This window comes from Tripterygium wilfordii, chromosome 11, assembly GCF_013401445.1.
Source record: "Tripterygium wilfordii isolate XIE 37 chromosome 11, ASM1340144v1, whole genome shotgun sequence".
Taxonomy (NCBI): domain Eukaryota; kingdom Viridiplantae; phylum Streptophyta; class Magnoliopsida; order Celastrales; family Celastraceae; genus Tripterygium; species Tripterygium wilfordii.
The window spans coordinates 11916756-11934044 of NC_052242.1; the positions used below are offsets into that span (position 1 = coordinate 11916756).

General features: G+C 37.3%; 2 protein-coding genes across 3 annotated transcripts; both read right to left on the reverse strand.

Moving 5' to 3' along the window:
- Positions 1–753: 753 nt before the first annotated feature.
- LOC120009322 (aspartic proteinase 39) lies at positions 754–10658 on the reverse strand. 2 transcript variants are annotated; one of them, XM_038859863.1, is made up of 12 exons: positions 10597–10658; positions 10394–10514; positions 9285–9712; positions 9029–9185; positions 7808–7890; positions 7607–7703; positions 7324–7396; positions 6984–7190; positions 3388–3512; positions 2728–2829; positions 2535–2632; positions 754–1149 (listed from the first exon to the last, which is right to left on the reverse strand). In XM_038859863.1, the coding sequence occupies exons 1-12, from the start codon at positions 10626–10628 to the stop codon at positions 975–977; spliced, it is 1698 nt and encodes a 565-aa protein (XP_038715791.1). In that variant the 5' UTR covers positions 10629–10658; the 3' UTR covers positions 754–974. The 2 variants fall into 2 exon arrangements, with proteins under 2 accessions (XP_038715791.1, XP_038715792.1); XM_038859864.1 differs by lacking the exons at positions 7607–7703; positions 7808–7890.
- Positions 10659–10946: 288 nt separating this feature from the next.
- On the reverse strand, positions 10947–17168 carry LOC120008806 (cyclin-A3-2-like). Its single transcript, XM_038859172.1, has 3 exons — positions 16833–17168; positions 16500–16549; positions 10947–11106 (listed from the first exon to the last, which is right to left on the reverse strand). The coding sequence occupies exons 1-3, from the start codon at positions 17166–17168 to the stop codon at positions 10947–10949; spliced, it is 546 nt and encodes a 181-aa protein (XP_038715100.1).
- Positions 17169–17289: the final 121 nt, after the last annotated feature.

Here is a 17289-nt window from a genome sequence, read left to right on the forward strand (position 1 = left end):
ATCAGACAAGATTTTTGAGTTTGAACTCGGACACAGTTTTAAACCGGACAAAAATATTGTGTTTGAACCCAAATTTCAGATATATAATTTATGATCAAACTTGATTTTATTTGGATTGGATAAATTCCATCATTCGAATCGGATAAAATTTTATCACTCCTAGTTACAGGTTTCCAATGTGGTATCCACTATTGAAGTATTGATAAAGTGGCTTAGTACAAAAGAAGATGCTTTTGGCATCTGGGCCTTCTAATGGACTACCTTTACGACATCTAAACGTGGGCCTTCTAACAACTTGCGCTCGTCTTTTTTAGATAATTATCATGTTTTTTTTTCCCTTCATATTGTGTACACGTTCCACTTCCACACAACACAAGTCATATGAAAAGCAACAGAAAACAAACCTGACCAAAAAAAAAAACATAAAGCACATTGTACAAGATTTAATGGGGTGTGGTATTCCAGGAATTGAACATCATTTGACTATTAATGTAAACTCTAAGGGAACATTTAGTTGGTATTTTGAGTGACGAATGAGGGTGAGATAAGAAAAAAAATAATATGAAAATTATACTACTAATATTCTCATACTCATATTCACTCTTTATAATTTATTTTATACCAAACATGACCATGTTCATCTCACACTCACCTCGCAAGTCATCTCTTCCTCACCTCACCTCACCTCGCACTCACCTCACCTCGCACCTCGCACTCATCTCTTCCTTATCTCATGCTCGTCTTACACAATTATGAACCAAATGCCCCGTAAGAATATTTCGTTTATGATCTCATCTATGGTACATACAATCACAATATTCCAAACCTATAAAAGTGTAGTCATCTTCCTCTAATTTTTTTTTTTCTAATGTTTTCCTTTTACAGCGGTTGAGGTATCAGAAGGGAAACCTAGTGAAACAGAAAACCATAGAACTATTCAATGGAATCAGCATGCCTAACAAAAACTCAAAAAATCAAAGTGGCTGAAGCTCGTGCTCAGGGATAGTAGCAGCACCAACAGGCTCATATGTACCAACTGTGCGTTGCCTGTGCCTCCAAACTAACCACACCCCCATAATTGACATACCAACAACCAGAGTTACCAGAACTCCAACAGCCACTGCCAAGAAGTGCTGCTTCCACCATGTCCTGCAATGGTCCAGAGGAGCCAAAACGTCAATGCAGCAAAATCTATCTATAGCTAAACCCTTTTGTATACACGTAACTAAATAGCGCACTTTTAAACAGAAAACTACAGCCAAATAAAAAAGTCCGGTGAATAATAGAAAAGTATGATCGTGCATTCATCTCCGCATAGCCTATCTGACTAAAGTTCCTGATATTGTGTGCCTTTATAGAGATTTTTTGAAAGTTTAGAAATAAAATAAAAAAAATGTAGAGAAACAGCATAGAAAAACTATGAAACATAACAATTAACTAATAGGGTTACAGGGTTACCCAAATAATATTGCTACCAAAATAATATTCGCACTAGAATTTGGAGAAATCTAATACTGACCATAGAAAGACTATGATCTACAGAGTACTAATAGAGTTACTGCCATAACCCTACGGAAACGGTTCAGGTAAGGGAAATTTTGTTGCTGCCAGAGCCACTGTTCTACACGACTATCACCTGTGGGATGAGTACATCCCACAGGCACATTATCCTCCCAAAGAAGTTAATGATACCAATATAAATGAAATGAAAATGAACACCTTCCATTTCTAATAGCATATTGGATTCTAATCTCCTTCTCTGACCTTTTCGACAATTAATACTTGCTCGGAGTAATCTTACAACACTACACTGTACATGGACATTATAATTGCCCTATTTAGCGCCAGGTGGTAAAAATGATTATTAAATAGTTACTGGGGCTATCTATCTTAAGGCCAAAGTTATTCATAGAAAAGAAACAGTAGAAAAGAGAAATGAAGGGAGTAATCCTACAACACTACACTGTACATGAACATTATAATTGCCCTATTTACTGCCAGGCAGCAAAAATGATTATTAATTAGTTACTGGGGCCATCTATCTTAAGGCCACAGTTATTCATAGAGAAGAAACAGTAGAAAAGAGAAATGAGAGAAATGAAGGGAGATACATGTTATTTTATCAGTTTAACTGACCCAACAAGACGGAATGCTTTCAGGTCACCATATATGAGACATTGAGAATTGATTTAGCCAAATCTTTAAGACCAGTTCACTGTGTGTGTCTGGACATTGAAAATGAAAAGAGTTATTACATTTAAATATGTCCCAGATGTTGGATCTTAGCAGAACTGTGATCAATGAAGTTTTTCTACCACAAACAGTATTTCAAGCATGGCAAATTCGCAATTTTCCTTGTTCCCTTTCTGTGCATGGTTTTATCCAAGATGCACAGAAGTGTTCTTGGGGGCTTTTACTGTGTTCAATGTTCATAGGCTTAGAAAAGAAAATTAAATCATGTATAAGAGTTTAAAAGAGCCATGCAAAAAAAAAAAAAAAACACTAGAAATTTGAAGAACAGAAAGAAAACATACTGCTCCCTTCGAGGTTCTACATTCCATTCAAGCAACTGATAACTCCCAAATCTTTCGGGAAACTGCAGACGATGTTCCTTTAATTGCAGAACTATGCTCTAACACATTGAAATGACAAAGAATCAGCTGGCACATATTCAACAAAATTTACAGAGCAAACCAATTGCATATTTCATCATAACAGAATGATTACCATTGCCATACTATTTGAGATGTATCTAGCCGATTCAGGTGGAAAGATGGCCCATCTAACAAGATAAGCATTTTCTTTGAGAGAAAAATTTAACAGATGAACCTGAAATCAGACATTGGTATAACTCTTGAGCCAAATTCAGTCGATATAGAATGCTTGCTGGGACTAAGCAATATTGTCATCATCTCATGAACTCTTTCAGATGGAACTGGACGTACAAAATGATGGTAACCGAATTAGGTTAACACTGCCTTTACCAATCATTATCTTTTGCATCCCATCCACTAATCATTAACCTATAAACTTACAAGGATCAAGCCCAACATAGAATTTTCCTTTTCTTTTTTGTTTTTTTTTTTAACTTCTCCTGGTTAGCTTTTCTTTTCTGTGGATGAGTAATTAACCAGCAATAGTTTCTAGGCTAGAAACGTTGAATTCCATGCTTGAGGCTTTTGCGAGCTGCAATTGCCTGTTACCTAAGTTAGTCAGTGGGTTAGGGGTCTTTAAAGCGAAGTATCTCACAATTCAGTGATCAAGATCCAATTAAAAGATGAGTTCAACAGCCAGATGAAAACAGCACGCTATAAATGATATACAATATCTTGCTTTATAGAGTCCATAAAACTTAAAACCTGACAAGGTGAAGAAACACCATAATACCTGTAACTCATCAATTTCCATTTCATGGGCAATGAACTCTGCAAGTTCAGTGAAGTTGGGCTTCGGTGAAATGTTATTCACAGTGATTGACATATCAAAGGTTATCATTCCAATCCGAAAATCATCTGTATACATAACGCACAGAGATAGCACCAAATTCCATAATATAAGTACAAGCTGAACTGCAGAAGTATGCATCAAAAGCAGAAAATACATCATGACTATATGACGACGATGATATGATTTTCATTGCATGTAATTACTAGTATATTTCAAATGCTATAGAAAATAACGAAAAACATGTCTAGAGAACTACATTGCCTTCCTGGACCGCGTATGATTAAAAAATTAAATGACAACAAAATGTCCGCGAGGATCTTGAAATTCTAATCATGGCATATGCAAAATCAAATGAAGTTCAAATGCACACAAACGCAGGTATGAAAAATCAATGCCTTTTCTTCTGAATGTTGCACGACCACATGATTTTGTCTAACGAAATCACAGTATATCCCCAGCAATGTAGAAAAGACACTGTATCTTTTTTCTTTAGGTTTGACCAAACATCCTGAAATAGCCTGACTTCAAGAACTTCAGTATCTATAGGCAATGTCTCAGCCAATTATGACTAAATAAGTATCATAATTTGTTGATTGGGAAAATGTTGGCAAGTATTAAGAAAATATGATATCAGGTTGCGAGCAAGAATCTTCAGACGTTTAACATGCCACGGTCACTAAGATTGCCAAACCCACCACCAGGTGCCAAGAACTACTCCCCTGTCATTATGACACAACTTATGCGGCCTACGGGAACAAACCAAAATCACAACCAGCAACCTGTCTTTTATGATAAGAAATCAAGAATATTTGATAACCACCAAGAGTTGAAAATGAAAATTTTTATTAAATCCCAAACACAAGCCTGCCCATGGCAATTCGGCAATCAAAACAATATAATAAAAAAGTCACCACCCCTTTGCCGAGGCATATCATTCTGAAAGCAACACTGCAATCCTCGCACTAACAATATCAGCAACCCATCAATGGAGTTCACTTTCGCTCGAGGACCTAACCTCCACCCCCAGCCCCTAGGGCTATCAGGAACAATAGTCACATTGTCCAAGCCACAGAGCCTCATAAGTCGAAGGAAAATCAAAGAATCACAATTAGCCAATGCAGATACAAGGATGTGAGATTTTTCATTATTGAAAGGGAGCTTTTTGATCTTGTTAAAGGGACAAAGGGAAAACTACTAATGAGTGGAGATTAACCACAATCTTTGATGTTTATCCAACGGGAGGTAAACACAATGGAGGAATTTGGACAAGGCAACCCAAAACCCTATGAATGTGTAAACTTCAACTCAGTGTTTTAAAAGGCGGTCAGGGCGTACGCCCTGAGGCGCGCCTCAAGGCGAGGCGCCTTCGAGCTGCCTCCGGGCGTACGCCCTTGATAAAGGCCTGTGAGGCTTACGCCTCATATGCCTGAGGCGTACGCCTCGAGGCGTTGCGCCTCGAGGCGTATGAGGCGTAATTGTTGACACACCACAATTTATCAAAAGCAACGCCCACAAAGAACAAAAACACAAACAACCCAGCGAGGCCATTCCAACCGAGGACGACGATTCTTGAGACATTCTCGAAGACTCTCTCTCTCTCTAACAAACAAATCGTCCAAGGAATCGAATCAATTTTCAGCTTCATACATACTCTCTCTCTCTCTCTCTCTAACTCTCTGTTGGTGTTGTGCGACTTGTGCCCAAGATCTTGAATAGAAGGTACGATTTTCAGTCTTCAGATCTTTATTGATTCTGTTTTCTTATTATTCTTGCTAATATTTGCAAAGCGAGCATGTGAAGCTGGCTTGGAGGAGTTCCATCTTTCATAGGATAACTATAACGAAAAAAAATGTTCGTTTAGTATATAAGATACTTGCGGTGATAATTTTGACAGATTTCAAATCCTATCATCCACACAACACCCACTAGTTTTAGACATGTAGCTTTAGCATATTGAGAATGGCTGGAAGTAATTGATTTATTTTGATTCTTGAAGACTTTATTCAATTAGACTTTCTCTCTAATTCTGCGTCCAACTCCAAATTTCTCTACTGATCACTTGAATTGATGATGGATGGAGTCATGTCTTCATAAATTGATAAATTGATATGATTATATTATTTGAATGTGTACATGTACATTTTAGATTAAGCATATAGGTTTTTTTGTTGATTCTTACCGAGGCTTACGCCTCGCCTCAAATAAGTCAAGCGCCTCGGTTTCCGAACCCGCCTTTTAAAACACTGCTTCAACTAAAGAACATATGGTCCTTTCATCTGGAAACCAATACAAGAGTCAAAATAAGAGCCATCACCGAAAAAATTGGAGACGGGCATAAAAGGCTACTGAGCAAGATAATGAATGGAATTTCAAAAAGTAGCATTTCGAATGTTGACTTATTCGACACCCGTAGCCAAGGTAGAAAATAGGAATGTGAAACAACACGGCAATCTATAAAGGTAGAAGGAACCAGCACAAACACCAAAAGGGACCGTTTTCCCTGGTGTGATTTGACTTGAGCAAGCCAAGAAGAATGCCCAACGCTCGTGGAACAAAAGAGTATGAAAGAAACCGTAGTCATAGGCATGCGAGAAGGAGAGGCGATATCAGAGGCAAAATTAAGGACCGTCAAGAAAAATGGAAAAAGAAGCACAAACAGCACTTCAAAAGTGAAAGGGTAAAATCAAACCATCACAAACGCCAAAAGGGAACACTTTCCAAGGAGAGATGTCACTTGGGCAAGCCAAGAAGAATGTCCAACACCTGCGGAACAGGGGCATGAACAAAGAGCATGGTCAGAGCCTCAGAGGAATGAGGAAGAAGATGAAGAAGATAGTGGGATTCAAATTGAAGGCATACAGTTGACCAACAATCAAACCGAGACCAGTAAACAATAACCACTAGCTGAAAAGAAGTCTGATGAGAAGGAAAATATCAAAATATGACAGATGGGTGAGGTCCTAGCAACTGGCTAGTCATAATAGTCATAAACAGAGCCTAAAAATTGTCCGTCCAAGTCATATTGATATTACACTTCAGATAAAAGAAGACAATATTACAAAAAACTTAAATGATGAAAGAACTAAGGGGAAATAGAATAAGATAGTGATGCAAACGAGTTTACAAGAAATAATTCAAGGTAAGGATACAAGGAAAAGGTATTTTCCATGAAATTGTAGTATGATTTACATCAAGGACCTTACATTTTGTCTCTCTAACTACTCTGGTTCTCTAAGTAGCACGCACAATTGTTAAGTGTTCCCTCAAGTAGGAAGGTTCAACAACCATCATAGAAAAACATGCCTCATCTTGCATGATGATAATATGAACAATCTATTAACAATATCATTGGTAGTATAATTCAGATTATGATTATAATATTTCTAACCATTGCATGTGGCATGAAACACAAGCAAAACATTGAAAACCAATTGCTAATATAGGCACATCGCATCTTCAGACTTTTATTTTGGACATTAATTTTTAAATCTGATGAGAGGAATAAAGGCCAGGTACATTTTACAAGCAAACATTACCAGGAAGGATGTCTGGCGGCGATCCACTAGGCAGTGGGCTAGGAGGCATTCTTATACTTCCATTACTGCTGGGAGAAACTGAAGGTGCTGGGGCAGGACCACCAGGAATTTGCAATCTCCTCCATAGTTCTGAACAATTAGTTTTCCAAAATCCAATTTTATTATTCTCCCGATCATAGGTAACAAGGGTATTACGGACAACAATTCCTGCCTCAGACAAATCAAAATTAAGAGATCTCAGTTCCTCAATGAAATAATGAATGTATCATGTAAGTGGCTTGAGCATGCAGGCACACACACACAGAGGGAGAGAGAGAGATCTGCAAATGACATTGTATACCTCCTAAGAGAGTAGTTGGATCCTTCCCATTCTGGAAAATTCCCAAGCAATATCCACCACTAACCTTTGTGTGCTTCAAATCATGGCATTAAAAATAGAGGGAAAAAATGAACATTAGAAAGTTAAACAGAGAAAAGATAATATCATGGTGTATTTAGAAAATATTAGAAACAAAACAAGACACAAGACCAGCAAAAAAACATTAAATTAGTTTTCCCAGTGATGCAATGCTTATAACGTCCTCAAACAGGGAAAGTTCAATAATGTTAGCTAATCAAATTACCCGAAATAGGTAGTTCTCCGGGGACAATGTTAACTTCTGTCCGTTGTTAAACACCATGTTAACCTCCGGAAAAACTTTTGACAGTTGAGAGACATCCCTACATCATGTTTCACATAAAGCACTCAGAAACATTTTAAAGGCGGCAAATACCAATACAGTGAATAAAAGCTGACAATTCTATGAGCTTATAATTAGTAACACCTTCCAGCACCAGAAAAACATATGTCATGGTAATTCGGGTCGGGACCACGTATTTGCTTGAGGGAATGGATCTCCTTCATGATCTGCAATTAGGGATTCAAAATTAACCATGAACCATTATTATTCCTATGGCGTGCTGTTTTATGCCAACCATTACGTAATTGTCCAGTTAGAAATAGAAGATGGATCCCATATTGATATAATTGATGCATCACTTTGGTATGAAAAATATATTTTAGCCATCATCATTGGAAATAGTTACCACACCCAACAGGGAACCATATGATATGAAACTTCCAAATATCTTAAATGATTTCTTAAAGAACAATTATTTTCTTCTTCAAATAATAACTTTAATATACTCTTTTTTTGTAAAGGAGGGTTGGAATCCTATAAACTCAATTTTTAAAAAATTCTAAATATATTTCTTATTCCAAATTCCATAGACTCGGTGGTTTTTTCATTATTATTAATATTATTATGAGCAAGAGAAATACAAAGAATCAAAGAAAGTAGAGGTCTACAAGACTTATAGACACATTGACTCTTTAAAAAGAAAGAAGGAAAAACTCGCAAACACATCCAAAAAAGAACCTCTGTTCTAGCAGGTTTAGGTTTCCAATCTTCTAAGTATCTTGGTGAGTATAAAATAATCTTTGGCTAAATGAAAGCAGTCATATCATTATTAAAGATATTTTTTCTCTCTCTTTCATTATCTTATATTCCAAAATCACGTTATACTTATTCGAGCAACTTATCATCTTCCCTGTTCAGCTACTCTTTATAATTGATAAAAATACAATGCAATCTAGATCACAAGTCCATCAAAGGTGATTGTTAAATTTCCATTTGACCCAAAAGGCCAACCTCTAGGATAGAGGATAATTTAATCATTTAACCCTTGGGAATCCCTCGTGCAAGGACAGCTAAAGCTGTTGTACATTTCATACTGTTCATCAAGGCTAACTAAACACTACTAGCAAGCTGCGAGCATGAGCATATACTTCTGAACCTCAAATATTGCCAAAATCCAAATAAGATAAAGCCCTTTATTTAGATGCACGGATCTGCAGTAATAGTGATAGGAAGAAGAATGTTTTAGGAAGACATTTTGCTGAAAGAAAAAACAGCTTGACTGTCATATTAAATTTCTTAAGTGTTAACTCAACTTTGAAACCAACTAAAGCAAGAGAAGATAGAAAATGGAGCCATAGAACTCACAGCACTCTTGAATGCAATAAAAGCATCTTCAGGGAAGTAGGCATATGTAGTCCCGCTGTCTAAGACTGTTCCGTGCTTACCGTCAAAGATCCTTGGGCTTAATTTCAATGGCTTCCCAGCAACATGTAGTTCTTTAAGCTCAATATTGTAGTATGGGCTGTTGTCATCCAAAAACTATAGTAGATGTGTGAGATGCACTAATGCATACTTCGCAAAAATAAATCAATCATCATGGTGGTGTGTCATCATATTCTACCTGCGGAAGGGGTCTGAACGGGTAAAGGCCATATCATGGGGAGGAGATATCCCGCCAAGAACCATTGCTCCCCCGCCCACATCCATCCCACCATAACATAGTGAGAATGAGTCGCTAATAACACCCTTGTCAACTAGCTGATCCACAACACTGAGCTGACCACGACCCAAACCCATTATACCATCAGCACGTTGGCTGTAAAGATCCCCAGTTTCCATATTTTCACACCCAAAAGCTGCACGTTGAGGCGTGAGTTCACTTTCATTGCCAAAAGAAATTACATCCTCAGCAAGAACACCACTGCTAGAGCTCATCTCAGCATATCGTCTCTCATATGTGCATTGTTTTCCCTCATTGTCACAGTTACAACTAGGATTGCACTTCACAGCTTGGTAGGTGGTAGACAGCTCTGGTTGGAACATTGGATCCTAAACAATAACAAAAATTAGCTCTTGGGAAAGGTTAAACTGGTAAATATCACACTTAGCTCATATTGGTGAACCAAGAGAATTACATTTCCATTTTTTAAAAACGAAAATCAATTGGTACTCCTGATGTGAATTATTCGCAAGCGCACAAATCGCACAAGTAATAAAGAGGTGAGTAAATTATCGTTTCCACTAGGGATGTGTTGGCAATAGAAATCAATGTCAAACAAGTTACAATTATGCAAATTGGGGAAACGGATTCGAGATTGATTTCGTTTTTAAACTAAACTAAAGCAAATAAAACTCAATTGTATTGTCTAGTGTCAAAAACTACAATAGTCCTTTGGAACCAAAAATATAGTAAGTCACTGCTTTCTAAGCAGTCTACTTGAGAATCCATTCCAAAAACACCTATGTTTGAGAAAAAAAAATCCATTATTTTAAGAGAAGAAAATTTTCCTAGACGTGATTTCAAGCAGTCAAATAACTATTCCAATTACATTGCTTGCAACCAAAGGAAAATTTGGTTTGCAACATTAACATCACTCGTCCATCTATTACTGGAGCAAAGAAACTGTTGTCACAAAACAAAACCTGGTTGGAAAGAAAACACAGAATCGAGGAAAACCAAGACTTGATTCCGCATTGGTAATTGGAAGTCGAAATTAAAGAAGCCAAAACCTGATGCTTCCCGCACTGTTCACATCCTGAGCACGGAACGTAAGTCACAGTACTCCCAGTGTCCACTATAAGCGCAAATTCCTGAGGCGGATTACCAATCCACAGCCGTGTCGTGTAGTAACTGATTATAACAAAATCAATCTAAATTCAATATGTCCGCAGTAACAGAAAAACGAAATGTATGATGAAAATCGAAAACGTACCCGTTGGTGAGGAGATCGTCGTAGAGGCGCATCCGAGCGTTAGGGATGTGCGAGCTCTGTAGAAATGAACTTTCTAACTGATGATAAAACAGGATTACATATTTTTTTCCAATATTTTAATCCAAACACATAATTTTTTGTTCAATTTACTTATCCATACTTTAATCCGGATTAGATTATTCTTCAATTTATTAATCTGGGTTTCGATTGATTGTGTTATAAGGAGAAATGAACTTTCTAACTGATGATAAAACAGGATTACATATTTTTTTCCAATACTATTGGGTCCAACTGTCCAACCCACCTCAAAATGGGAATAAAATCGCTGAATTAGTTAAGTCCCATTTAACTCAAAGGGATCCTGTCACAATTTCTTTAAACCTCCCGGCCTCCTCTACATCTCCTTCATTCTCTCCCACATACCTCTTCTTCCAAACCATTTTCATCACAACATTCAGGGTCAGCTCAAAAAATATCAATTTCATGTCTGCATCTGTATGGGCCAAAACTCTACCAGACGTATATCCGGTTAGCATATTCAGAAAGTCAGGAAACTGAATGGGTCCGTTGGGTCAGGGTCAAGGTAAGGCCTATTAAGCGCACAATCTGAACAGGCCTAGTAAGTCTGGCCTAAATCAAACATGGGCACAACAATTGCCCAAAAGTTCAACCTAGGACCCAGGCCCAAACAGATGAGCCCATGATCTTGTTCTGGCCCCACCGTTGCTTTGGAGTCCAGACGACACCTCCTTTCGTCGGGATCGGAGGTTGTAATTACTTTAACTATAAACTAGCTTGTAATTACCCCTCCAATTTTTTTTTGTTATTTAGTATTTTGGACCGTCATAATTGTTTTTTATTTTTTTGAATACAAGTATAGATACAATATACGACACACCACCAGATCAAGCCTAAGAAAGTAGAGGTGTCAACATGCCCCAAGCAGGAGGTACAAGCCAAGCTCACGCAGGGGTAGATTAAGCCCACATACCTCCTTATAAATATTCAGGAGGAGATGAGACTAGAACCCATGACCTGAAGTCAGGGACATGCAAAGTCATTGTCACTCAACCAATGGCTCGATTGAGGATGGTCATAATTGTTATAACATAGATGATTTTGGAAAAAAAATAATTATTATAAACTTAGATCCTAAACACTAAACCTTAAACCTACAATCTAAATCATAAATCATAAACCCTTAATACTAAATCATAACTCATAAATCCTAATAACATCAAAAAAAACTTATTTGGAGGGATTTGGGGGCTATAATTGTAGCTTATTGCAGCCCCACTATTTCCCCTTTCGTAGATCTCTATGTTAACATATATAGATAATTTCAATTCTTAACCATCCACAATGCATTTTCTTGGAGAAAAACATCTCATAGTACCTCTGCAGTTAAACGTGCTTCTACGAGAGCACTATTGTGATGGATGACCTCCTGAAAAGGTAAAGTCGTGCGGGTCCGATGTATCCATGGAAACCGGACAACCCAAAGCGAACACTATTGGAATGGGTGACCTCCTAGGAAGGCTAAGTTGTGCGGGTCCAATGACTCCACGAGAATTGGACAACCCAAAACATACAATATTGTTAATGTGTATTGGGTCGAAAATTATAATTTGTAACAAACAGACATGGAAGAATACCAGCCAGTAGGATAAACAGGCGTCTCATGGGTCCTCTTAGTAAAATCGTGAGGGGAGGGTAGGCGGACACTATTGGGATGAGTGATCTCTTGGGAAGACAAAGTCGTGCGGATCCAATGTATCCACGGGAACCGAACAACCCCAAGCAGACACTATTGGGATGGGTGACCTCCTGGAATGCAAAGTCATGCGGGCTTGATGTATCCACGGGAACTGAATAACCCAAAATAGACAATATTGATGATGTGTATTCGGCTGAAAATTCTAATTTGTAACAAACAGACATGGAAGAATATCAGCCAGCAGGGTAAACAGGCATTCTCCCGTGGGTCCTCCTAATAAACTCGTGAGGGGAGGGTAGAAAAATCCATACAGATACCTCAAAGCGGACAATACATAAAGATTGTAGATCAATTAGCTCGGTCCATTTTTCAAAGACCATGGGTCCTCCTAATAAAATCGTGAGGGGAGGGTAGAAAAATCGGTATATATATCTTAGAGTGGACAACACATAAAGATATATTGTAGATGAATTAGCTTGGTCCATTTTTCAAAGATAAAATAAATTTCATTGATAGTGTTGTCGACTGATAAGGGGAGGAGTCTTGCCCATTTTACACTTCAAAGGGTCTAACTTTCCAGACTTGTATTTAGCTTTCAGTCAATACATAATGTGGTTGCAACTTGCAAGCACTTTTCATCCTTAAATAATCGGGGGGACAAATGACTTGACTCGTAGCATTTAGCTCCAATCAGTCTATATGATGGATAGCTTGGGAAGGAGGTAATTGACATTTGCACTATGGGAGAGCACTATACAGTGGAAGATCGTTTTTCCCCATTAATTTCAGAGTGCAAGAAAATAATATTGAAAGTATTACTTGACACCGAAAAACTCTAGCAAAGGGAAAGTTTTGCGAGAGAGGAGAGTAGCGTCGACTCCGTGGACGTAGACTCCGTGGACGTAGACACTTTTGTCGAACCACATTAATCCTTGTGTTCTTCTTCTTTTCTTCTTTTTGTTTCGATTGTTATGTGTTTATTGCTCTATTGTCTGACTGTGTGAGAAGAACCTGTATAAACACGAGTTACAGTATGTTTTTAGAATATCAACAATCGAGTACCAATTAGTGTTGGTCCTTTCGTAGAGACCCATATGGAATTTTACGTCCATTATTATTATTATTATTATTATTTTGAATACAGGGGAAACGGATGGCTCGAACTTGAAATCTCTATGAAATATCACACACATGAGTATCATTTGAGCTATTCGTGGTTCTCTTATGTCCATTATTAAGACCGTGCGTCTCAGAGTCATGAAAATAAAAACAAAGCAGTAGGCCGTCAACGAAGGACTTTTAAAGATTATGAGGGGTTTGTATTCGTTGCCCTGCCCATTAACGGCTCAAGTCGTGTGAGATTCAGACACCTATCGACGAATACGATTGAGATGTGAAGGATAATTCAGAAGTTGGGACCAACTGTCATGTTAGCTAAACCAGAGGACAAGGCAAGGAGACCATCCTATGTTACATTTTAGAGATTTAGTTTCATTAATGTGGATGTCGTAATATGTAGAAATTAACGTCTTATAATTGTTGGATATAGGTTGAGCAATGGCCCCTTTTAAAATATAAATGAGGACTGAGATTAGAAAGACTTGAAAGATAAATTTGATTGCTTGACTGACTGATTTTTCCATTATGTTATCGCTGTAGCTCTAATTATGTGGTATGGAGGACTTACCTGTGTTGAAGGGATCATTGAGTGGCGTTAGTGGTTTTTTTTCTTCAAATTTTTTTGTGGGTCCGACAATAATAATTACAATTTATTACTTTTTTAATAAAGGTTAGGCCCACATGCATATTAACATTATTTGAAAAAAACAATTTGGATAATGTTAGACACCTTAAAATATGACTCTCAAAAGTTCTCTAATTAAATATATATGACATTAAAATGATCATTGATTAAAAATACACATATAGGATTCACTTCACATCCAACACTTCACATTAAATGGGGGTCTTTGGGGGTCATTTTTTGAGGATCTCATGCTGTAATATTTTTCACTTACCATTTCTTTATTAATTTTATTTTAAAAAATATTTACATTATTATTTTACTTAACAATTTGTTTATTAACAATTTTTATTAATATTTACAAAATTATATTTGATTATTTTATTTCGTTTACTAATTAATATTTTCAATTTTGATATAAAAACAATTTATAATAAATTTTACTGATAAATTATATTTATTAGCTTAAATTTAATAAAAAATGATTAAAAAATTATGAAAAATATTATTAAATTTAGGATAATCCTTTTACTCAACAACTTTTCCGTTAACGTCAGTTTTTAGTTCATCAAACACCTCACAACATATTTAACAGCTTCAAGCTTAGCTTTTTTCCATAGTTTTTCAACTATTATTGAAAATCAATCCAACCGTTTTACCAAACGGACCCTAGGGGTGGCCCTAAGCCCCCTGAATTTTGAAAAAATTATATAATATATTAAGTTAATTAAAAATCAGAATATAGTTGTTGTACAAACAATCAACATACCCTTGTTTTGTTTTCTTGAATCAATGTCATCATGTATTTGATCTCTTTTTGTGGTTTGGTCATATGATTTATATTTATTTTCTCAACCTAGAAAACATGGAGTTTGTGAAAAGAAGCAACACAACACTAAACCTTACTACAAAACCTTATGAAAAAAAAAAATTCACGTGCATAATTTGGATCAATGGATTCAACGTGTGTTGATTGCTGATTAATTTTTTTCTTTTTGTAAATACATGGTATTTATGCATTCAATGATACTTTTGTTTTTCACTTTGACTTTCCTATAATCAATGAGAAATTAAATAATTTTTCAATAAATAACCATTAAATTTTTTTTTGGGGTATTGTCTTCTAACCCGTCAAACTTTTGACCCCTCGTATGAATTCCTGACTCAACCCTAACGTATAATCAACTCAAATTTACTGGTTTCATCCAAATCCATAACTCGATTGACACGCAGCTTATTGGGCAAGGGACTCGGGGTATTGTTTAAGCGGGTCAAGCATATCGATTATTCGTTAGTCCACAACAAATCGACCCGTTGAACGACTCTCAACTACCAACTCAAAACTAGGTCAGTCACAACAAAGACTTTCCAAAGTGTGCTTGGTGATTGCATATTTGCATCAATTGCTTCCATTAATTCAATAGGCATAGAAATTGCTTCCACTAATTTTGTGGACGATCTACGCGTTAGCAGCAGAGAGGGTTGTCATGAAATGACGAACCCCCTGACACCTTAGGAGAGGGTGGCGGCCCCTGGTGGCCTCGGGATTTAGTAATCGAACTGATTGTAAAGTGTAATGCGTATCTTAGGTCGACCTTAACCTCTTTTATATAGGGGTCAACTGGTGATAAAGATAAGATATTTTTTTGGCTATTGAGCTTATCCTTCATACCAACTCTTGACTGGTGATAAAGATGGGTCGACTGGTGATTTGTAATCTTGTGACGTCTTTGGACGTTAGGTTGGGATTTATCTTGGGGCTGTGAATTATTTTTTCCCACCTCTTTATTTATCTTATATTTATGGCTGCTTCCAAAAAAAATTGGTATGTAGATTTTTCTTCATGTGACACTTGATATGCTCACCTGGTATGCTGATTATACATGGCTCATTTTTCTCATCCACAAGTTTCAATCGCTCACCTTGCCAATGTCAATTTAAGCAGTTGGGATGTTGGCAGTGTTCACTTTTAAAGTCAGAGATATTTGACAGTTGAAAATGATTCAACAAGAAAAGATTGAGAATCAGTCAGTCCTCCAATATATTTTCATTTCTCAACAATCCATTCAGATTATGAACGTGATGGTTCAAGATACATATTTCGTAACTGAACCATCTGTTTGCTTGACTTTCTAAAAACTGAAAAGTAAATGTAAATTGACTGCCGCCTTATCTTTACAGCCAATTTTTTCTTTACAAGCTGATGTTACCTAATTTGTATGTCATTTGACAAAGGAATGACTTTTGAGTACCATTAAGACCCCGCAATCTTAATGGACCAGTTGAGACATGAGACGAGATTCAGTGTAGAAAGATAATGCAAGGTGATATTCGCACATGTTGGGCTAAGCAATGACCTATCTCGTAAATTTTAGAGCACACAAGAAGTAGTTTTAGAGCAACTCAATGAGTACCCCATTTTAGGTATTTTACGTCGTATACCTCAAAGTTGGGGTATGCTGGACTCGGGGGAGGACTTGTGCATTATGCACCTTATAGAACAAAAACTTATAGAACAGTAAAGTCCCCGCTTTAATATCACATCAAAGCACAAATTACATGAAATATGCATACTCAGAATATAACACCCCAACTGGTGGCATTGACAATTGGAAGCGGAAAGAGATCATGATTGAACCATCAGGTCAAGTGACGGCCACCCCCAGATGAAAATTAGCCAAAATCATGCAACGAAGACCATAGTTAATCATTGTCTTGTCTCTATTTCAATAAACGAATCAATTGAAATTAGCAAATACACTAAAACTCACTAACCTCCATCTTATGTAGATAGTCATATATGTCCGTCGCATAAGGCGCGCACATCTGAGGATCATGGGACTCGCCATCGATATCAACCTTCTCAGCAACATCCTCCGTCGTTGACTTCGCCGTCGTACTCACCAAAGCCTTCTTTGCCTTGGTTTTTGCCCTAGATTTCCTTTTCTGTGGCTCATTCCCCAAACTGGGATTCACCGAAACGACAACGTTCGACACGTTAGGCAACTCCCCCAACACCACCCTTTTCTTGGGCACCGGCATATCCTCCGTGTTCCCCGCCGCTCTCCTCTTGGCCGTCCGAGTGATGCGCACATTCTCCTGGTCAGCCATGGAAAACTAATCCTTCTCTCTCTACTCACTCTCACTGGGCTAGAATAGATCGAGAGAGAAGAACGATGAAGGAGAGACGAGTTGGAGCGAGTGGCTTTGTAGGAAATGAAGAGAGAGGGAT